Below are 23683 nucleotides of genomic sequence, written 5' to 3'. Positions count from 1 at the left end.
GCTTTTCTTAAAATGTTATTTAGTAGTGACAGTGGCAAATAAAAGGATAATAAATATAAATGCACAAGTGTTTACTGTATAATAAATACATTACTTTTCGTAAATCCCACAAAATAAGCTTAGCCCTAAAATTAGTTATTTGGTACTGCAATATTGTTTGTTTTTTAAGAAGATGGCAGGCCATTAGAATATTAGCTATAATATTATAAGCAAAAACAACTTAAAGCTCTCAGTGTGGGCGGTTTATAAGTAGTGTACCCCAAGGTTCAGTACTGGGCCCACTTTTGTTTAACATATTTATTAATGATATAAGATTGGTGTCATCTATTTTTTGCAGAAGACACCAAGCTTTTCAGCATGGTACAGTCTATGAAAGATATGTGTATGCATAACTATGTGTAAGTTATGAGCGGTCCTGGACTTGAGTATTAGAGCAAATGAACAGAATTTTTATAAAGATATATCCACTTGTACATGTGCAGATAGTTATTTTAGCCTGCTCCACCTTTCGAGCTCTATCCTACTCAGGATAGCAACTTGTGTACTTTTTAACATATAGCGTAAGGAAACTATATAGGAAAATATCAAATAAAAGAATTGTTCTTTTTCTTGTTTATTCCTTGTTTTAGCCAGACGTAAGTATTTCTCAAAGTAAAATCTTACAAATAGTTGGAGCCTAGAGTCAGTTGTAGGAACTTATGATTTGTATTATGGTACTATAAGAAATATGTATCTCTTGCAGAAACAAGGAATAGCCAAAAAAAGAAAAAGGTTGAACCAATTCAGGCCTGGGAGTTCCTTTAATTGATAATTTTGTATATAATTGCCTTACACTCTATGTTAAGAAGTACACAATCAACTGAATTTACAACAGCTGGACTCCAATTAAGGTGTAGAAAATCTAAAATTCTGTTTTCACATGCTTATGGAGCATTATGTTTTCCCTCATTTAGGGTATGTTCACACTACGTCATTCCCGCGTAATTCCGTGGCTAAAGCAGTGGGTGCTTTAGGATCAAATGTCATTAGGAGAGCAAAAACAGTACACGATCAGGGCTGAACAAACAGATACAAAGGGTGAGGGGATCAGAGCTGGACTGAATTTATTGTGCATGTCTTTTTTATTTTTACTAAACAGTGAACTAAATATTGTGAGGACAAGGGAAAGGTAGACAAAGACCGGCACTGACGTCTATGGCCTTAAACAGTCTCTAGCCGGCTCTGGCTATCTGCCAAACACTAAGCGCTGTAGCAAAGCAATCAACTGTCTGGAACCAAATGAGGTGCTCAATCCTCCTGAGCATACAGTGCAACATCCGTAAATAAGAAATAGAGAATGAGGAGGCACTCACGGTTTTACGGTGCTGCAGTTTTCTTTATTTTCAGTGCAGGGTTGGAGCAGTACAGCATCCGCAGGATGCTGTACTGCTCCAACCCTGCACTGAAAATAAAGAAAACTGCTGCACCGTGAAACCGTGAGTGCCTCCTCATTCTCTATTTCTTATTTATAAATAGTGTGAGGAATTTGGAATAAGGGACCATTATATTATTGGCCTATCTATTTTTATTCTCTTATTTATTTAATGCCAATGTATTTTGCAGCACTGTATGTACTTATAGCGTTACATTCTTTTGCTAGTTATTATATCACTTAAGTCCAAATTGTACATTATCGAGTGTTTGAAATACACAAAAACATTCATTTTCACACATATCTATACCTTTAGGTTTCCTGCTGCAGTGAGGACTGATTTTACAGCTCTCATTCCATAATCATAATGATGCTGGGAAGACAGTTGTTCAGAACACAAACGATATGTCGCTACAATTTTCACCGATAATGGTCGGGCTGTGACAAAGCCGCAAGAGTATAAGACTATTTCAGCAATCATGGCATAATCAGGTACCATCATGGCAACAGTGCGAAAAAGAGCCTGTTTGTAAAAGGGGAATTCAAACTTTGTTTAAATGTTTGTCAATTTTAAAGCACAGAACAGTAGTTTTTGCTGGCTAGCAGTGGGCATGTTTTTAAATGCATAAATGTAAAAGTAGTTTCAGTAATTGGTACTAGTCTCAATATCAAACAGTGTAAACATCTGTGAGAGAAACATCTAAACTGCTTCTCTTCTTACTAGTAGGTAGGCTTCACTCTGCAGTGTTATGGTCAGTATTTTTAATCAGTATTTGTAATCCAAAGTCCAGGGTCGATCCTGGGGTCATGGACACTTGGGTGCAGGATTATTCCAAAGGCAGGTGTTGCTATCTTATTAAGCCCTCAACTTACCGTATTTTTCACCCTATAGGACGCACCGGCGTATAAGACGCACCCAATTTATAGGTGCAAAATCTAAAAAAATCAAGATTTTGAACCCAATAGTGGTCTTCAACCTGCGGACCTCCAGATGTTGCAAAACTACAACTCCCAGCATGCCCGGACAGCTGTTGGCTGTCCGGGCAAGCTGGGAGTTGTAGTTTTGCAACATCTGGAGGTCCGCAGATTGAAGACCACTGCATAGGAGGTAATACTCACCTGTCCCCGCCGCTCCGGACCCGTCACCGCTGCCCTGGATGTCGCTCCATCACTGTCGTCGTGTCCCTGTCGCTCCGGAACGTCTCTGCTGCCGGCTGGGTATCCTCGCTCTCCGTCGCCGCCATGACGTCGTTACGCACCCTGACGCACGTACGCGACGACGTGATGACGAGGAAGGAGAGCGTTGGCCATACAGGGGATCCCTGAACGGAGAAGACACCGAGGAGGCAGGTAAGGTCCCTCCCGGTGTCCTGTAAGCACTAACCCGGCTATTCAGTCGGGCTATTCGGGACCGCCGCGGTGACATCGCGGCGGTCCCGAACAGCCCGACTGAACAGCCGGGTTAGTGTCACTTTCCCTTCAGACCCAGTGGTCAGCTTTGATCGCCGCGTCTGAAGGGTTAATACAGGGGATCACCGCGATCGGTGATGTCCTGTATTAGCCGCGGGTCCCGGCTGTTGATGGCCGCAGGGACCGCCGCGACAGGGGTGTATTCCCCGTATAAGACGCACCGACTTCCCCCCCCCCCCCAGTTTTGGGGAAGAAAAAGTGCGTCTTATACGGCGAAAAATACGGTAATAAATGTCTCCTCCATACATGCCACTTTATATGGCAATATTTCCGCCTCTTCATTTATAAGCCACTGCCCCTTTTTTAATCAGAGTACTACCACAAATACTTAGTAGACAGTTTTCACAAATGTTTTAGTCTACAGACTGCACTTCTAATGTACATACATTTTGCCAGTAGGAAGGTCCCCCATGTTATAGGTATGTCTCATTAGTAGGTCCCGAACAGCTTGCAGGACGCGAGGAGGATCCCTACCTGCCTCTTTGCTGTCCGATCGCCGAATGACTGCTCCGTGCCTGAGATCCAGGCAGAAGTAGTCAAGTGGCAGAAACACTCATCAATGCTATGCTATGGCATAGCACCGATCAGTGTAAGAGATCAGTGTAATGCATGTTATAGTCCCCTATGGGGGCTATAACATTGCATAAAAAAAGTGGAAAAAAAAGTAAATAAAGATCCTTCAAAAAAAAAAAAAACTGTATAAATAAAAATAAACATATGTGGTATCGCCGCATGCATAAATGTCCGAACTATAAAAAATATATCGTTAATTAAACCGCACGGTCAATGGCGTACGCGCAAAAAAATTCCAAACTCCAAAATAGCATATTTTGATCACTTTTTATATCATAAAAAATGTATAAAAAGCGATCAAGAAGTCCGATCAGTACAAAAATACCACTAGAGACTTCAGATAACGGCGCAAAAAATGAGCCCTCATACCACCACGAACGCAGAAAAATAAAAAAGTTATAGGGGTCACAATATGACAATTTTAAATGTATTAATTTTCGTGCATGTAGTTATGATTTTTCCAGAAGTAAGACCAAAGCAAATCTATATAAATAGGGTATCATTTTAATCGTATGGACCTGCAGAATAAAGATAAGGTGTCATTTTTACCAAAAAATTTACTGCGTAGAAATGGAAGCCCCAAAAATTACAAAATGGCGTTTTTTCTTCAATTTTCAAACAAAGATATAACCCCCTAGGGGTTAGATAGAACTTCTTGGTACATGTGTTACTAAATAAAACTTAATGTTTATTGTGTGCAAGAAATTAATAAAATTAAAGGTGAGAAACACACGTTTAAAAATACACCTCAATTTTGTCCCTAGAGGATACTAAACCCATATACTCTGAATAGTGAGCCAAGGAATCACTCCAATGTCATGCTCTGATCACATATTAGGTCGTCAGCCAGAAAGTAAATAATATACCACTCTATTATAGATCTCTATCACCGTGTATTAAACTCCTCTATCACGGTGAGAACTATACTACAGGGGATTAATATCCCTCAAATCACCCTGTACACGATATAGGTTGATTGCCAAATCTATGTAGAGTGGGGGGTGATACTGATGTATACCACCTCTATATATTCACCACTTATATATGTGGTAGTTCAGTGCATATATTTATGAGATATGGTAACATACATCTGACGCTTTAAATTAGTGATTCACAATGTCTGTAACCCTGCTGTGCACCGCAGGCGCGGACTATTCAATGGCTCACTAGCATTCCCATTTTCCTTTAACCAAATTTGCTAGTAAAGTGTATTAGACAAAATGGAGGTGCAGTTAAAACATAGGACTGTCACACCCTGACATGTTTCGCCACTTGCGTGGCTTTATCAAGGAGTCAACTGACAGCAATGAATGTCAATGCCAAATGAGCTTTTTTATATGGTGCTGGGATAAACCCATTGATCACCTCACCAATAGGAGCCTTACATCCTTACAACCAATCCAATTTGTCCTATCAGGTCTCATGGTGCCAATCATTGTTTACCATACTGCCAGTCCTGATACCTGGCCAATCAGTGTATGATATCTAGGGTCACGTTACCCGCTACTAATGCACCAATTATATTTACCTTGATAGAGACCAATCCGTGCATTGCATTCCATAGCGATCCGCACACGTCACTATGTACGCGTCTCATACCTAAGAACGATATCCGCTGGCATCTCCCGTTCACGTGACCGGCCAGGTTTATGTGGTCTGATGTTTACTCACGTGATCTTACTCCTGGCGCTGTGCCATGTCAGAATGTATACTGACATATGCGCATGCGTCCGACCCGACACTGGTGCGCAGGCGCTCTAGGCATTGATGTCTAGTCACTGTATACTTTTACTTAACCGAAGTTATGAGTTAATACCCTATTAGTCCATATTACCCCTGTCTGATCCCATTCTGGACCTTATTTTGAAATGTAAACGGGTGACAAGTATTAATGGACAGATATCCAAATAGGTGAAGGATATGCATTGGCATATATATGTGTATGTACATGGTCTCTGCTCCCGACATATATTACCTACAACCATCAATGAGTCACCAAGTCATTATGGTATTTAGGTCAGAAAGACTATTGAATCATTATGTTGATCCATCATAGGGTCATTATATTGGATTTATGTATATATCAATGAATGGGACAGAAAATGATACGATCCTGATGAATACCAAGCATATCTCTATAATCCAGCTCTTTTGCTGATATGCACCATACATTATAGGCTTAATTTACTAAACTTAGCTCTTATGCTGATATACACCATACATTAAAGACATACATCCTAAAAGACATAGCTTGTCACTGGATATATGCACTAGGAAAACGTAGCATATAGATGGGTATTAGAAAATTTTGTTTTCCTCAGTTTTATTATCATAGAATTGAAATAGTAAATTTCCTACTAATATTGGAATATAAAACTCAGTGCCATATACCAGATTTAATATTGTATTTTTACTCTACTCATAACTTAGACATCATCTTTTTCTCTACCAATCATTACTTATATTCACTTACATAAATTAAATGATATTCTATATACGGCTGGATCTGTACACATAAGCCATAATCATATGAACTAACTATTGTAATCATATATATATATTCATACATATTTAGATATGTCCGTACTTTACTTTGCATGTTAGATAAAGGCTGTATAATTAAATCCTTCATTTACTCCATGAGGATTTCAAGTTTTCAACCGAAAAATCCATTTCGACTCCTCCTTTAGACAGATATTATCTAAGTTCCCACCTCTTGGGCCAAGTCTTATCTGTCTTAAGCCCCAAAATTTCTAAATTGTGGGGTCATTGCCGTGTACCTCTCTAATGAGGCGAGCTATAGGTGTATCGGCACCCGTCCGGATGCTGCTCAGATGTTTAGAAATGCGTTGCCGGAATTCTTGAAGGGTTTTCTCTAGATATTACTTTGGGCATGTACATGCACAAATGTATACAATGCCCATGCTCTTACAATTTATGAAGTCAATTTGTAGCATCTATTGTCCGCTGGATTCACAAATTCTTTTCGGCGAGTCACAAAATGAGCATTGACCACAAAGGCAGGTGCCCATATTGGGATTCCTCAGCCACATACCGTATATTTTTTACCCACACTAAAATGACTGTGGACTACAAGATCTCTTACATTTTCTTCAATTTTCAATTTTTTTCTTGTTTCGTCATAGATTTTTGGGTAGAATGACTGATGTAATTACAAAGTAGAGTTGGTGATGCAAAATTAAGCCATTATATGGATTTTTAGGTGCAAAATTGAAAGGGTTATGCTTTTTAAAAGGTAAGGAGGAAAAAATGAAAGTGCAAAAACGGAAAAACGCTTGGTCCTTAAGGGGATAACTGATTGAGGGCAACAAGTGGTGCAAAACTGATTATAATCTGCCCCTGTGATTTTGGAAACCTTATTTAATGTTACTTTTTTTTGTCCCCATAAGGTACTTAAAGCAGTGATCCTTTGATCAGTCATATAATGATTTTAAATATATGTGGGGGTTTTGTCCATCAATTTTTATGGCTCTGTAATGGAAGGCACCATGTACATGGCAGAATTTCTGAGCAAAATACGGCAGAAAAATTCAGCTCAGAAATACAGTCGGAATTTCTTCTGTACCGTGCACACGTCAAACTTTCCAAGAAGGATGTATCTTCCGTGGAAATTCATATTTCCGATTATGCAGAAAGAATGAACATGTCACTTCTGTCTGCAGAATCCGCTCAAAAATGCATTGCTATCTATGCAGACAGTGCCTTTCCGAAAGGTCATAGCGCCCACGTTTTTCTGCATGCAACTGTTGCCTATTAAATGTCATTAACCCAGCATGTATAGGTACTGTATATGTCAGCATACAGCATCCTGTCAGTAAGATGCAGAGGGTCCACTGTGTTTATTGACATGAACATAGTCTAATAGTGATTACATTTGGCCCATTTCCCACATAAAGAAAATGCTAAATGTGCATTTAGCAACATTGAAAAACTAAGCAGATCACTCTGTTGAGTCCTGCTAAATACGCATATACATTTGGTAAATGGCCCAAATATAGCCACTGTTAGACTGTGTTTAGGCTATTAAATGCAATGGATCCACAGTTTATATCTGCATCCCTTTTTGACAGGATGCTGGATGGTGACATATATCTATACATGCTGGGTTAATGCGGTGTGAAACCAGACTTATAAGTAGACTAGCTGAGTACCCGGTGTTGCCCGGTTTTTCCTTCCTAATCCTTGTTGGGGAGGAAAATAAACAAAGGAGGAAGCTTTTGACTCCATATCCCGTCCTCATATATTGTTGTCATATCCCGACCTCCTATCCCGTCATCATATCCCGACCTCCTATCCTGTCCTCCTATCCCGTCCTCCTTTCCCATCCTCCTATCCCGTCCTCCTATCCCGTCCTCCTTTCCCGTCCTCCTTTCCCGTCCTCATATCTAGACCTCCTTTCACAACCTCCTATCTCAACCTCCTTTCCCGTCCTCCTATCTTGACCTCCTTTCCCGTCCATCTATCCCGTCCATCTATCCAGTCCATCTATCCCGTCCATCTATCCCGTCCTCCTATCCCGTCCTCCTATCTCGTCCTCCTTTCCCATCCTCCTTTTCCGTCCTCCTATCCCATCCTCCTATCCAGTCCATCTATCCTGTCCTCCTATCCCATCTTCCTATCCCGACCTCCTATCCCGACCTCCTATCCCGTCCTCCTATCCCGTCCTCCTATCCCGTCCTCCTATCTCAACCTCCTATCCTGTCCTCCTATCTTGACCTCCTATCCCGTCCTCCTATCCCGTCCTCCTATCTCGACCTCCTATGCCGTTCTCCTATCGCGTCCTCCTATCTTGACCTCCTATCCCGACCTCCTATCCCGTCCCCCTATCCCGTCCCCCTATGTCGACCTCCTATCCCGACCTGTAATATGTTTACCAGTTATTGAAATATCTCCAGCCGTACGGAAGTTATGTGGGAACATACATTTCTCACTGATTTGCATGGGACTTTAAATAAAAACCCCGACCCTCACAAATGGGGGTAGTTAAGGGTTAAATTAACTATCCTATATTTTAAGTGGACATATAAGTAACATGTGACCAAGTATTATCGAAATATCTCAAGCCGTTGGGAAGTTATGCAGTAACATATATTTCCCATTGATTTGTATGGGACTTTAAACATAAACCACACCCCTGGCAAATGGGGGTGAGTAAGGGTTAAATCACCTATCCTATGTTTGTTGTTGACATATAAGTAACATGTGTGCCAAGTTTCATGTTAATATCTTTAGCCGTTTAGACGTGATGCTGGAACATACACACATACATACATACATACATACACACACATGTTGAGTTTTATATATATATATATATATATATATATATATATAGATAAGCAGGAGAGCATAAGATATATATGGTAGTTTTGAGTAGCTGTAGCTGTATTAGTCCAGTGATGTGGATGCTAAATTAATCTTGTAATACCTTTTTTTATTGGACTAACAGTATTTTGTAATGACAAGCTTTCAGGAGTCATCTCTTTATCATGTCAAAAGTCTTTCTGCGCACATTAGCAGAAAACACACAGGTTACATCTCACAAAATATGTAGGGGTTAAAACAACAGTGGAGAATTTGTGGAGAATTTACGCTAAGTAGGGCTATAAATTGTTCAGCTATAGGATGAAAGACTACATGAAAAAGGATGAGAAAGGAGAGGGGTGAGCAGGGGTGAGAATGGTGATACAGCAGGACAATGTGAGATACAGGATAGAAGACAATCCAGCACAGGTATAAGAAGTTTTTGCTGATGGTAAATAATATTATTATTCATAAATAATATAGTTTAAATGTCCCTTTAAACGGCTGTGTCAGCTTTGACAGCTGCAATCTAAGGAGTTAATAGCTGACCACGATGATCACCGCAAGCCAGCTATTAGTGGCAGCCCTCAGCTACTTAAATCAGCTAAGGGCTGCCCAGTATGGCGTGGGCTCGTGTTAAGAGCCTACGCCATACGTCCTTAACAGTCCCCGATCTCTGAGCGGCACCCTGACTTTACTTGCCCGTGACAATGCTAAATGGCTGAACAATTTACATGTCCAGCACCCGGAACTGCATGTCCCGGGAATTGTGCGATACGTTTTCCACACCCCTGATAACACCTATAAATAACTAACCCCCTTAATGATAAGCTAACATTTCCTGTTCTATAGAGAAAACTTTTCAGCAGTTTCTTCATTCTCATCGCAGGCAAGAAATATCACAATGAAAGATGACAGCAGTATATAGATAAGATGGGATCACAGGTCACAGTGCATGCCTAGAAACCTGTCATATTAATATTTGTCCTTTAGCTTTGTCCTTTTCTTCTAGTCTACAGTTGTTTACTACTAAAATACTACAATCTTTTTCCACAAAGAACATACACTAACTCATGAAAACGTTTTATTAAGAGCAATACCTTAAGGTTGTCTGGGAGCTCAGAGCGACCAGCATAGCCAGGATTCATGGTGATAAAGACTGCACACGTAGGGTTTAGTTTTAGTTCTGTACCCTCAAATAATAATAGATTTGATCCTGTACTGATACCTGAAAATATGCAAATATTATACTTTAATAATAATACAACACAATAGGTATGTGCACATTATACAGAAATGAAGCTTCAGCTTTTGCTCTTTTGATGCCTCATCACCTGCACAGACAGTGGCACAGCACCCATAGAGGAAAACCATGCAACTACTATAGGGCCCGTCCATCGTCACATAACCAGGCTATACAGTGTTATAATATGTGGAGCATATTTTGGTGCGCTGTCCTTTCTCGACTGAAGGCGCACGCACATTTATAAAGATAGGTCCCAGGATTTTGCACTTGTATAATATGGCTGCAGAGTGCTTGATCTAGGTTTACAGTGGGGATCAAAATTTTCTGCACCTCAGGTAAAAATTAGTGTTAATGTGCATAAAGAAGCCAAGGAAAGATGGAAAAATCTCCAAAAGGCATCAAATTACAGATTAGACATTCTTATAATATGTCAACAAAAGTTAGATTTTATTTCCATCATTTACACTTTCAAAATAACAGAAAAAAAAATAAAAATGGCGTCTGCAAGAGTTTGGGCACCCTGCAGAGTTAATATCTTGTACTGTCCCCCTTGGCAAGTATCACAGTTTGTAAATGCTTTTTGTAGCCAGCCAAGAGTCTTTCAATTCTTGTTTGAGGTATCTTTGCCCATTCTTCCTTACAAAAGTCTTCCAGTTCTTTGAGATTTCTGGGCTGTCTGTCACGCACTGCTCTTTTAAGGTCTATCCATAGATTTTCAATTATGTCGAGGTCAGGAGATCGTGAAGGCCATGGCAAAACCTTCAGTTTACGCCTCTTGATGTAATCCCCCATGGATTTCGAGGTGTGTTTAGGATCATTATCCATTTGTAGAAGCCATCCTCTCTTTAACTTCAGCTTTTTCACAGATGGCATCATGTTAGCATCCAAAATTTGCTGAAATTTTATTGAATCCATTTTTCCTTCTACTCGTGAGATGTTCCCTGTGCCACTGGCTGCAATACAACCCCAAAGCATGATTGATCCACCACCATGCTTAACAGTTGGACAGAGGTTCTTTTCATTAAATTCTGTTCTTCTCAAAACGTACCTTTGCTCATTCCGGCCAAAAAGTTCAATTTTAACCTCATCGGTCCACAGAACTTGTTTCTAAAATGCATCAGGCTTGTCTATATGTTCATTTGCAAAGTTCAAATGCTGATTTTTGTGGTGAGGACGTAGAAGAGGTTTACTTCTGATAACTATTCCATGAAGACCATATTTGTACAAGTATCTCTTTATAGTGGAATAGTGTACCACAACTCCAGTGTCTGCCAGATATTTCTGGAGGGATTGTGCAGTCAAACGTGGATTTGATTGTTTTTCTCACAATCCTGCAAGCAGTTCTGTCTGATATTTTCCTTTATCTTACAGATCTTGCTTTAACTTCCACTGTTCCTGATGACTGCCATTTCTTAATTACATTCTGAACAGAGGATATTGACATCTGAAAACATTTTGCTATCTTCTTATAGCCTTCTCCAGCTTTGTGAGCGTCAACTATTTTCAGTTTCAGATTTCTAGATAACTGCTTAGAAGAACCCATGGTGCTGATTGTTGGGGCAAGGTCAGATGAGTCTGGGCATGTAAAACCTTTGAGATTGACATCACCTGGTCTTCCCAGATGATGATTAAGAACAATCCATAACACTGGCAGGTCTCAGCTTTGCAAAGGGGGTAGTGCATGCTATAAATTCTGCAGTGTGCCAAAACTTTTGCAGACACCATTTTTTGGTTTTCTGTTATTTTTAAAGTGTAAATGATGGAAATAAAATCTAACTTTTGTTGACATATTATAAGAATGTCTAATCTCTAATTTGATGCCTTTTGGAGATTTCTCCATCTTTCCTTGGCTTCTTTATGCACATTAATAGAAATTTTTACCTGGGGTGCCCAAACTTTTGATCCCCACTGTATGCACAGCCAAGCAAGGGATCATTCCCTTCTGTGACACAATCGCATTATGTGATGTCCAACCTTCTGTTCTTGCGCACTGGTGTCATTTACAGTGTGAGAATGACTGATTGTGATGAAGCTGGCCAAATTAAATACACTACTTAAAAAAATAAAGGGAACACTTAGATAACACATCCTAGATCTGAATGAATGAACTAATCGTATGAAATACTTTCATCTTTACATAATTTTTGTGTGATTTGTTAGCACATTCAACTATCAATGGAAATTTAATTTATCAACCCATGGAGGTCTGGATATGGAGTCACACTCAATATCAAAATGGAAAACCACACTACAGGCTGATCCAACTTTGATGTACTGTCCTTAAAACAAGTCAAAATGAGGCTCAGTAGTCTGTGTGTGGCCTCCACATGCTCCTATGACCTCCTTACAACGCTTGGGCATGCTCCTGATGAGGTGGCGGATGGTCTCCTGAAGGATGTCCTCCCAGACCTGGACTAAAGCATCCGCCAACTCCTGGGCAGTCTGTGGTGCAACGTGGCGTTGGTGGATGGAGCGAGACATGATGACCCAGATGTGCTCAATCAGATTCAGGTCTGGGAAACGGGCGGACCAGTCCATAGCATCAATGCATTCCTCTTGCAGGAACTGCTGACATACTCCAGCCACATGAGGTCTAGCATTAGGAGGAACCCAGGGCCAACCGCACCAGCATATGGTCTCACAAAGGGTCGGAGGATCTCACCTCGGAACCTAATGGCAGTCAGGCTACCTCTGGAAAGCACATGGAGGGCTGTGCGGCCCCCCCAAAGAAATGCCACCCCACACCATTACTGACCCACCGCCAATCCGGTCATGCTGGAGGATGTTGCAGGCAGCAGAACGTTCTCCACGGTGTCTCCAGACTCTGTCACATGTGCTCAGTGTGAGCTTGCTTTCATCTGTGAAGAGCAAATTTGCTAATCTTGGTGTTCTCTGGCAAATGCCAAAAGTCCTGCACGGTGTTGGTCTGTAAGCACAACCCCCACCTGTGGACCTTGGGCCCTCATACCACCCTCATGGAGTCTGTTTCTGTGGCCTGCGGGAGGTCATTTTGCAGGGCTCTGGCAGTACTCCTCCTGCTCGTCCTTGCACAAAGGCGGAGGTAGCGGTCCTGCTGCTGGGTTGTTGCCCTCCTACGGCCTCCTCCACGTCTCCTGGTAGCGCCTCCATGCTCTGGACACTACGCTGACAGACACAGCAAACCTTCTTGGCACAGCTCGCATTGATGTGCCATCCTGGATGAGCTGCACTACATGAGCCACTAGTGTGGGTTGTAGACTCCATCTCATGCTACCACTAGAGTGAAAGCACCGCCAGCAATAAAAAGTGACCAAAACATCAGTCAGGAAGCATAGGAACTGAGAAGTGGTCTGTGGTCACCACCTGCAGAACCACTCCTTTATTGGGGGTATCTTGCCAATTGCCTATAATTTCCACCTGTTGTCTGTTCCATTTGCACATCAGCATGTGAAATTGATTGTCAATCAGTGTTGCTTCCTGAGTGGACAGTATGATTTCACAGAAGTGTGATTGACTTGGAGCTACATTGTGTTGTTTAAGTGTTCCCTTTATTTTTTTGAGCAGTGTATAAGGTAACTCCCACTTATTATACATTTATAGTTTATTTATTTAGTTTATATAATCGGAGGGTTATATTGGTTTTTATACCTCTTATCTAGGCATTTTTTATGATGTTTAAGATGTGCATATTCATACTGATTGCACAATATTGATGTTTACACTATGTTTGTGATGTCACTGGGTAACCACTTGCTAATGGGTACGATCTATTGATGTTTGCATATATGTATTGTGGCAGTGTGGCAAGGAAAGGGTGTATTTCCTTGGCTCACCCTGCAGAAGCTCTCACCTGCTTCTTAAGTAATGAGGCAGGAGGGAAGGGAGGTGTGTATATGAGATGGAGACTCAGTCTAATGTGGGCTCTTCCTGGGAGACAGCATGTGGGCTGTAGGGAAGAGACAGAGCCTGCTGAGGAGTACACAGCCCGAGCTATGAGTGGCTCAAAGAGAGTGACATGAATTGTGAGTAGAAGGTTGCAGGGGACATATGTTTAACCGGCTGAGGGAAGCTCAGCGGTTGTTAGTCAGGACAAGCTGATCTGTTTAGTCAGTGACCAGACGGTCTAGGATTTTGTTTTGCTCCTGCTTTTTGTTTGTTTCTTTCCCTGCAACCTGTCTAATAAAACTGGCAAGGTGCCAGATTTGCATTACAAGCGTTTGTTTTATATATATATATATATATATATATATATACATACATATATATATATATATATATATATATATACACACAGTATATAATATGGGATTGTGATCACATTTGATGTATGCCTGAAAAAGAACTGGGTGAGTATATGGGGGGGGGGGGGGGGGGGCAAAGTATATAATTTCTGGCTGTGTATATGGGGGCACAATATATAGTTCTTTTATGGCTGGCTGTGTATAATTATATATTTCTCCTTATAGAGCAAAGGAAAATAAGACTCCAGAAAAGAGTAATTGATACCATGGTGTATTCTGCCTGATTGTGTCCTATTAGAGCTGTAGTCTCTTGGTAGTTTTGCAGCCATGATCAGTAAAATAATAACTAACAACATATCTTTACCACTGATTAGACGATATTAGGATCATAAGTGCCCTTTTTTTTCACTTGAACCCCTGCTCCTAGAAATATCTGTGCACATACCTGCAACAAAACTGCATTAAAACCACATGACATAGGTATACAAACAGGTACCTCTTTGAATTGTAAGGATCTGCTGTGCAACTACTGATAGTACTTCTAAATCTATTCTGTTAAATTCATCAAAGCAAGCCCACGCACCACAGGAAAGCAATCCCTAGAAGGAAAAGTGAATAATAAGCATGTTAAATTTACATATGCTGTCCTTGCTGATTTACATGAAAATATTAACATTTTTCCAGAATAAGAAAAATAAATTGTCAGCTTAGGCTACTTTCACACTGCCGTCATGTTCCTGCCTTTTGACAACAGTTATTCAGCAATAACAGATCATGAATTAACGGATCAATTTACTGATCACATCGGATCATAACGGATGGCCAATGCCCGTTATATTAACGGACATTCTGTTAAAATAACAAACATTGGCCATCCTTGTTTGATCTGTTATTTTATCCATTATGATCCGTTATTGTCTGCTAATTTTACCCAGTAGCAATAACGGATCATAACGGAATATAGAAATAACGGACATTAACGGATGCCATTAGTGGACATCCATCATCCATAGACTTCAATGTAAAATTTTTAATGGCTGTTATATGTACGTTATTTTTGATGGAAGAAAAATGAGTGCATGCACCGTTATTTCTCCCGTCAAAAAAACGGACTGCAAGCATAACTGACTGCAACTAGTGATAACGGATGCTCAAAAGATCCCATTGACATTAATGGGATCCTTTGACTGCCGTTATTAAGAATTCAGAGCGTGAGAGCATGACGGGGATCGTTTACAGGATGACAACGGAAGTGTGAAAGAGGCCTTATGTGGCTTAACAGTTCTGTTGGGCTCATACTCGACCTCTAAGTAGGATGCCAAGTGCATTTATAACATCACTTTGAAAATAAAAAGACATGATATAATGATTGTATGATGATTTTTAATACAATAAAGCTACAGCTTACATGAAACCTACCAGTAGGAAAGTATAAAATTGAGGCAATATTGGTGACCTTAAAGGGGGCTTCCATTTACAACAAAAAAATGCCAGGGGACAGGAATAGGGAAAAAGAAAAAACCTATATTAACCACCCCTTCCAGTCTGACACTGCTGCTACCTGGAAAAAATGCCTGGATGATGTATCATACACTCTACATGGGTCCACTGAAGCCAATCACAGGCATCAGCAGTTCTATACCAGAAAAAGTAAAGTGTTCCATGTAAAGCCATATTCAATCAGCCAAAACTTGCAGAATTTCAGCCTGGAAAACACAGATGGACATTCAACACATTTAAATGATCCGGCAGGCACTAGGACTGCTCAGAAATGGGCAATCTCATAGACGGCAATGCAATTCCAAGAGGAATCCGCAGAAAGACTAGACAAGTCTATTCTTTCTGCCGATGCCGGAATTGGAGTTTGGTTTATATTTTTAAACATAGTGTTCACAGTGCATGTTGTCATAAATGTGGTGAAGAGGTTTCCACTGAGGAGCTGGCTAGGTCCCCACTCATAATAATACATTATTTATAATTGGAATCTTGGACTTCTCCTTGGGGAATTAAACACTGAGAACATACTATGCAACACCCTAGACCTGTGGCACATAGCCATTCAGAAAAACTGATTTAAATTATACATTGGGCCTTTGTTGGTGGCCACCTATAGTACGCTGAAACCTATTAAGAGACATGTAATACCTTAAAAAACTTTCCTAATGCAAGGTAATCCAGTCCATCAGAACAATTGAAAACAACACATTGCTTAGCCACAGCTTTTGCCAAGTCCTTGGTAGTTTCTGTTTTCCCTGTACCAGCAGGTCCTTCAGGAGCACCACCCAAGTGAAGATTGAGAGCACCAAATAAAGTTCTGTTAAAAAAGAAAAGCTTATGATTTTTCTAATACTTGTACATTGTATATTCTAAAAAATGTTCATCTACAAAGATTAAATATTGTACAGATATACCATATAGGCAAACAATACAGTAATTCTCAAATTATAGGATTAGAGTACGTTAACACGAGTGGATCCCCAGCGCGTATTACGCTGCAGATCCGCCGCTGAAGGACCACTGAATGCTGCCTTTACAGGTGCCTGATCTGAGCGGCAATCCGCCACTACGAGCAGACACACTGCGATGTGCGTGTTGCCGTGCACATGCACAGTATACTCGCACATCGCGGCAGCTCTCGGCCTAGCTCATAGAGCGGGGGAGCAGCCGCGATGTGTGCAAGTACACTGCCCATGCGCAGCGACTCGCACATCGCTTCAGTGTGTCTGCTCATAATGGCGTATTGGAGCTCTGAGCAGGCACCTGTAAAGGATCCGCAGTGTAATACGCGCTGGGGATCAGCTTGTGTGTACGTACCCTTAGAAAGACTAAATAGCCATCAGTTAGTGGACATATACACATTGGCTACACTAAGTTTATGGGCAATAAGAGTACAGTTGGCCTGCCCTTTCAGCTTTTACCACCTCTTGACTGTTTTGTTAGTATATGTAAAAAAACAAGAGATTTTTTTTATTTTTTAAGGGACTTTGAAAATAAATCAAAACAAAGCCATTTTAAGGATGTATAGTGCAGGTTTATGGTGTTACAAATTACAAATGTTAACATTTTCTGTAAAAATTTTACACTCTATATGGATATTAAGGCCCAGATTTATCAAATTGTGTGAGAGAAAAAATAGAGAGATTTTCCCACAGCAGCCAATCACAGCTCAGCTAATGAGCTCTGGTAAAGTGAAAGCTGAGCTGTGATTGGTTGATGTGGGAAAATCTCTCTATTTTTCTCTCACACAGTTTGATAATATATATACACTTACATTAATAAAATAATAAGTTATATAGTTGAATTTCTACCTATAACCCCAGCATAAATCTAGAATAGTAATAAGCATGCATAAGTATAAAAAATAAATGTTATCACATTTGTCATGACAATATAGCCCCTTCTTTCTTTCCTTGCAAGTGGAGTCTTCTCAGCTATAATGCCATGCTGCTAGAGAGGTTCTTCTTTTCTAACAAGCAGAGCAGAAAGCTATTTCTTTTGCGGTGAACAGAGGATCACTATAGAGTGATCTGTTATGGGGAGAATCTGCATGGGTGTTCACCATTGCTTTGGTCACTGGGTGGATATACACATTCCTAAACATTTAAACACTAGAAAATCTGGAATAAATTTACTATGCACATTTTCACTGTAGATCTGCTGACATGCTGCAGATTTTGAAATCCACAGTATGCCTATTATGTCAGGGATCTTCTGTTGATTTTTACCAAGGATTTTGCCCTTTGTGATGCAAATTGGTAGCCAATGCACATCAAGCTCCAAATATAACATATGTACATTTTTCTGACAAGTTTTAGTGGATATGCTGCACAATCTGCGACATAAGGCATCAGAGCACACTTCAAGACAAACGGATTTCTTTTTAATTATTGATGTTTGCAATACCTGTAGCATCTATCTGTTAATGGAGTTATAACCAGTCTAGGTGTATTGCCAAGGTACTCATATCCATATTGTAATCCAGCATTAATCATTTTTGTTTGCAAATGTCCTTCCTGCATGGAATAAAAAGTATTATAGAATATCTGTGGTAGCATACACATGTAATTTCATCTTACATTGTATTTATTGCTAAGGAGCTGTGTATAATATGTTGGGGAGTTTTGGTAATATTTTGGAATTGCTCCAACTCACACACAACTTAAATGCTACCCTTTTAAGAGGTTAAAGTCTTGAAAAATCATTTGACAATCTCAAAAACTCTTTATGTAGCCTTGTTTAATGGATTATAATGGCAGCACTAAAAATACTTAACTTACCGACTATTTTGTTGGTTTGTATTTGTTCTACATAGTAAGCTATTGTTCCTATTACTATCAATGAAAAAAGGTCAGCTTAGACTTTAGGGTTTAGGCATACTGTCATACTTCAACCCTATTTTGTATGCAACTGTAATAAGACTACCATAGGTTTGTATAATGCCTTTATTATATCAATATATGCATCAGATTTCATACATAATCTGACAAGAAACAAAATAGTGGCAAATTCTATTGGACAGTGAATGTACAGGGGTATTTTCCCCAAGAAGCATTGTTTTTAGGGGAGATTGTCTTCAAAAACATGGTAACTGAAGAAGCTTGTAAGACAGAAAGACAACGTGGCCCCATATGAGGAGTCAGATGACCTCTGTGCTCTTTGATGCCTAAATTTTAAATCTGCAGCTCATATAAATCAAATGGAGTATGAGGGGGGGGGGGGGGAATAAATAAAAACTGTGAAAAGAAAATCTGTTTGGCTTTGCCTATAACAACCAAATGTAGGTTTATTTTCTTTAAAAAAAGTCAGTTAAAATGAAACTTTAGATTTATTGGTTGCTATGGACAAAACAAGACAGTTTTTCTTTTCACAGTTTTCATGTATTGCCCACCAATATGTGAGATGGTCTAAACTAAGTGCATAAGAGAGAGAGAGAGACCATGTGCTATAGTTTTGTGTCGTCCTGTGGCCCAATTTTTAGAAAATTACTTTCAATAAGGGACATCATTTTCTGAAAAATGTGGATGAATTGCATTCAGTTCATTACACATGAACTCATCCTACAGTAAGTAATGACATATTTTTTACAATTAATATAAATATTCTATTCCTTTACTTTCATTTATAAAGAATTATAAATCCCAATCATGTTGCTAGAATGTATAAACCACTAGCATATACTCCTGCTTACTATACTGTAGATCTGATTAATAATTCATAAGGTATCTTATCAAAAACCATTCCTTCAGCTGCAAAAAAACTAAATAAAACCTGACTATTACTGCTCGACTAGCTGTATTGAAGCATAATGAGTGGCTGTACACTTCATTAGCTAGTTGAAGCGTAAATACTTTGACACCTGTAAACTTGAATATAATCACATTGGCACTGTTATTCAAGCTGCAAAAAAAAATAAAAAAAATAAAAAAACAATATAATGGTGGTTGGTTAGTAAGGGCCTAACATAATCAATTACCACTTTTTTTTTTTAAACATATCTATATTTAGATATTCATGTCAGAAATGGGCGCTTCTGTTTGCAGCAATTATTTTCCCACTGTTTAGATGTCCAAAGCTCAGAATCCCAGTTCAGTAAGCATACTTTGCCATAACACATGTAAAGAGTTTTGACAGGGAGCTAGCTGCATATGGAATTTTACCAATTCTACTACATAAAATCAGTAACAAATGTAGACAGCAAGCCCCAAATAACAGTGACCTCAGAACCTTTACAAAAAAATTCCACAAACGATTACTACTGTATATGCAATCAAAAGTTAAGATGATTATAACTGGTTGTTTTACTTTGAGAAATAAATTCTGTGTTGTAATTTGTATTCTATTTTTTTGTGGTGGCTTTTTTTTTTTTTTTTTTTCTTGCATTTTTTTGAGGACAGAAAGTGCAGCAATAGCACTTTTACACCAGCTTACCTAAAACTGCAGCCCCGCTGTAGTTTTGTTAGCATAGTCAATCAATATCAAAGATACCAGAGGGCCGGTGTACCAACCAGAAAGCTAACAGTTGAAGTTATAGGTTTACATACTCCATAGTGACATTTATTAAAACACACAATTTTTCACATTTTCACATATTCCTTCTGGACAGTTAGAATCATTGCTGCATTTTTTTTAAATGTTAAATGTCAGAATACTACTATCAATGGTTTATCTTAGCATTTATTTCTTTCATCATATACCCAGTATAGCCAATACTCCTGCTCCTCCTTGAGGATCCCAGGGCACTGCCAGTAAAAACTGTGACCAGTGTATTATAACTTTTATTGGTATAAAAACGTATAACACGTTTCAAAGCCAGACTGGCTTCTTCCTCAGGTACAAGATATACGGTACATCAGAAGACAGAATTGAAATACCCGCACAACCCGATCACATGACTGGAAGTGAGGTCACATTATACAAATTAATCCAACAACATACATAATAAAAGTTCACAAATGTGTACTGTGACAGTGTGGCAAGGAAAGGGTGTATTTCCCTATCTAACTCTGGAGAAGCCTCCACCTGTGGCCTAATTAATGAGGTAGCAGAAAGGGAAAGTGTGTTTAAAAGGAATTCAAACAGAATAGTCTGGGCTCTTCCCAGAAGACAGCAAGCTGGCTGTAGGGGAGAGGCAGGGGTCCTGCTGAGGAACACACAGCCCGAGCTGTTAGTGGCCCCAAAGAGTGGTGTGGACGAGATACACAGCAAGAGGTTGCAAATGCTGTGTGTGAACAGTGAGTAGAAGGTTGCAGGAGGCATAAGTTTAACTACCCGCGAAAAGCCCCCCAGTTGATAGTCAGGGCATGCTGGATTGTTTAGTTAGTGACTAGACGGTCTAGGGCAGGGGTTGGCAACCCCCCGGCACGCGTGCCACTCATGGCATGGGTGGCATGCTGGGCTCCGGCTCGAGATGCGCTCGCTCCGCTAATGGGGATCCAGGACTCTTGTCCCGGATCCCCAGGCGAGCGAGCACCGCTCTAAGCTGTGTGCGCACACGCACACACAGCTAAAGCCTCCCCTGAGTGTGAGCTGCAGGACCTGCGGCTTCCCTGAGAGGAGACCTGTGACCTCTGCCCCCACGCAGTGCAGGCGCCGATGACGTCACTCATCGACGACTGCACTGCAGTGGGAGAAGAACGCAGCCAGCCTGTGCTGCTGAGGAGATCCCTGCCTGCGTATAGGTGAGTAAAAGTTTCTTTCTTTCTTTTTTTTGATTGGGGGGGTGTGCAAGTGATGATGGGATGTGGGGGTGCAAGTGATGATGGGATGTGGGGGTGCAAGTGATGATGGGATGGGGGGGTGCAAGTGATGATGGGATGGGGGGTGCAAGTGATGATGGGATGGGGGGGTGCAAGTGATGATGGAATGGGGGGGTGCAAGTGATGATAGGATGGGGGGTGCAAATGATGATGGGATGGGGCGGTGTGCAAGTGATGATGGGATGGGGGGGTGCAAGTGATGATGAGATGGGGGGGTGCAAGTGATGATGGGACGGGGGGTGCAAGTGATGATGATGGGGTGCAAGTGATGATGGGTGGTGCAAGTGACGGGGGAAAGGGGGTGCAGGTGACAAGGAGGGGGTGCAGGGGAGGAGGGCGCAGGTGACAGGGAGGGGGATGATGATTTAAATGTGAAGAAGAACTGGCTACTTCCCTACCTGGCTACCTACACAATGATAGGGGTGCAAGTGATGATGAGGGGGAAGGAGGGTGCAAGTGAGGATGGGATGGGGGGTGCAAGTGATGATGGGATGGGGGGTGCAAGTGATGATGGGGGAGTGCAAGTGATGATGGGGGGATGCAAGTGATGATGGGGGAAGGGGGTGCAAGTGATGATGGGGGGAGTGCAAGTGATTATGGGGGGAGTGCAAGTGATGATGGGTGGGTGCAAGTGACGGGGAAAGGGGTGCAGGTGTCAAGGAGGGGGGGTGCATGGGAGGAGGGCGCAGGTGACAGGGAGGGGGATGATGATTTAAATGTGAAGGAGAACTGGCTACTTCCCTACCTTTGTACCTTTTGATACAAACATTATGTTCCACACTGCTCGTCTTACTTAAGATTTCGGGATGTGTCCCAAACAACACAAACAAACAAAAAAAGTTAAAGGGGCACTCCAGGGATATAAAACGTATCCCCTATTCACAGGTTAGGGGATAAGTTTATGATTGGGGGGGGGGTCTGACCGCTGGAGCCCTCTGCAATCTCCTGTACAGAGGCTGGCTACTTACCAATCCACAGCACACTCGGGCCCCCACCCTCAAAGACAGGATTTAGTGATGGCTCACTCAAAAAATCACAGGCTGAGTTCCCTTAATTGTACTGTGCAGATTCTGTTGGTACAGCAATGGTTTCAGCTGCCCAATGTTACAACAACAAAAAACATGGTCTCAAATGGCTGGAGGTGCTCAACCCCAAATGCAGTTGTGCATATATATACTGGGGGAGCAGATCCTGCCCTTGTAGTCCGTTGCTAGGGGCGATCCCCAGCATAAGAATGCATACAATGGAGGATGCCTGCAGCGGACTACAAGTGCCACAATAGAATCCTACACCAGATAAACATTCGCCAGTGTATCCTTATATTAAGGACACACCAGAGCCCGCACACCAACGCCAAGGTTTCTCAGATGGCACGGGACCTAACGCTAACCTACCTGTGCGTAATAAGCAAAAACCAGGGGCCAGTGGGCAATTACAGCAGCACTAGGTCGACATGTAGCCTGCTCCCAGTTCCCTGGGAGCAGGCTACTGGGAGCAGGCTACATGTCGACCTAGTGCTGCTGTAATTGCCCACTGGCCCCTGGTTTTTGCTTATTATGCACAGGTAGGTTAGCGTTAGGTCCCGTGCCATCTGAGAAACCTTGGCGTTGGTGTGCGGGCTCTGGTGTGTCCTTAATATAAGGATATTTCCAATAGATTCCCCTTTGGGAATCCAAAAAAACCCTAATTTCCCATATACTACTTATTGTGATTAAAATTCCCATAAGCTTTATTAGTTTCTACACATATGTATTAAAATCAAACAGCGCTGTTTGCTCCAATTATCCTTTTGATTGTTAGATTTTCAATGCAGACTTCTCTGCTAATTTCCTCCTTGTTTGTGAGTAAACTATCCTGTATGCCTGCAGGTCATACAGGGTTATTGCTTAGGAGCAGAAGCGCTGCCATGGTTAAAATATCCACTCTGCCCCCCTCCAATATAAGGATACACTGGCGAATGTCTCAATTTTAACATCAGTGTTGAGGGATTAGCCAATGTCATTGTGTACATCTACCACAGTAGTGCACCTACATTTCTGTATTGTATTATTCCAGCTGCCCAATGTTGTATTAAGGAATTTATTAGGGAATATTAGAAAATGTAATACACAGTGGGTGAAATAAGTATTAAACATGTCACCATTTTTGTTACTTAATATATTTCCAAAAATATGCTACTGAC

General features: G+C 40.9%; 1 protein-coding gene across 1 annotated transcript in view; it reads right to left on the bottom strand.

The window, feature by feature from the left end:
- The window catches only part of DNAH7 (dynein axonemal heavy chain 7), a 531149-nt gene that overhangs the window by 380174 nt on the left and 127292 nt on the right, over positions 1–23683 (bottom strand). The window contains exons 23-27 of the mRNA XM_056535765.1: positions 18149–18258; positions 16391–16559; positions 14742–14844; positions 9880–10007; positions 1722–1934 (exon numbers count right to left, since the gene is read on the bottom strand). Coding sequence (XP_056391740.1) covers positions 1722–1934; positions 9880–10007; positions 14742–14844; positions 16391–16559; positions 18149–18258 — 723 coding nt within the window. The remainder of the gene's footprint in view (positions 1–1721; positions 1935–9879; positions 10008–14741; positions 14845–16390; positions 16560–18148; positions 18259–23683) is intronic.

The sequence above is a fragment of the Hyla sarda genome, chromosome 8 (genome assembly GCF_029499605.1).
Source record: "Hyla sarda isolate aHylSar1 chromosome 8, aHylSar1.hap1, whole genome shotgun sequence".
Taxonomy (NCBI): domain Eukaryota; kingdom Metazoa; phylum Chordata; class Amphibia; order Anura; family Hylidae; genus Hyla; species Hyla sarda.
This window is presented reverse-complemented; position numbering and strand designations above follow the sequence as displayed.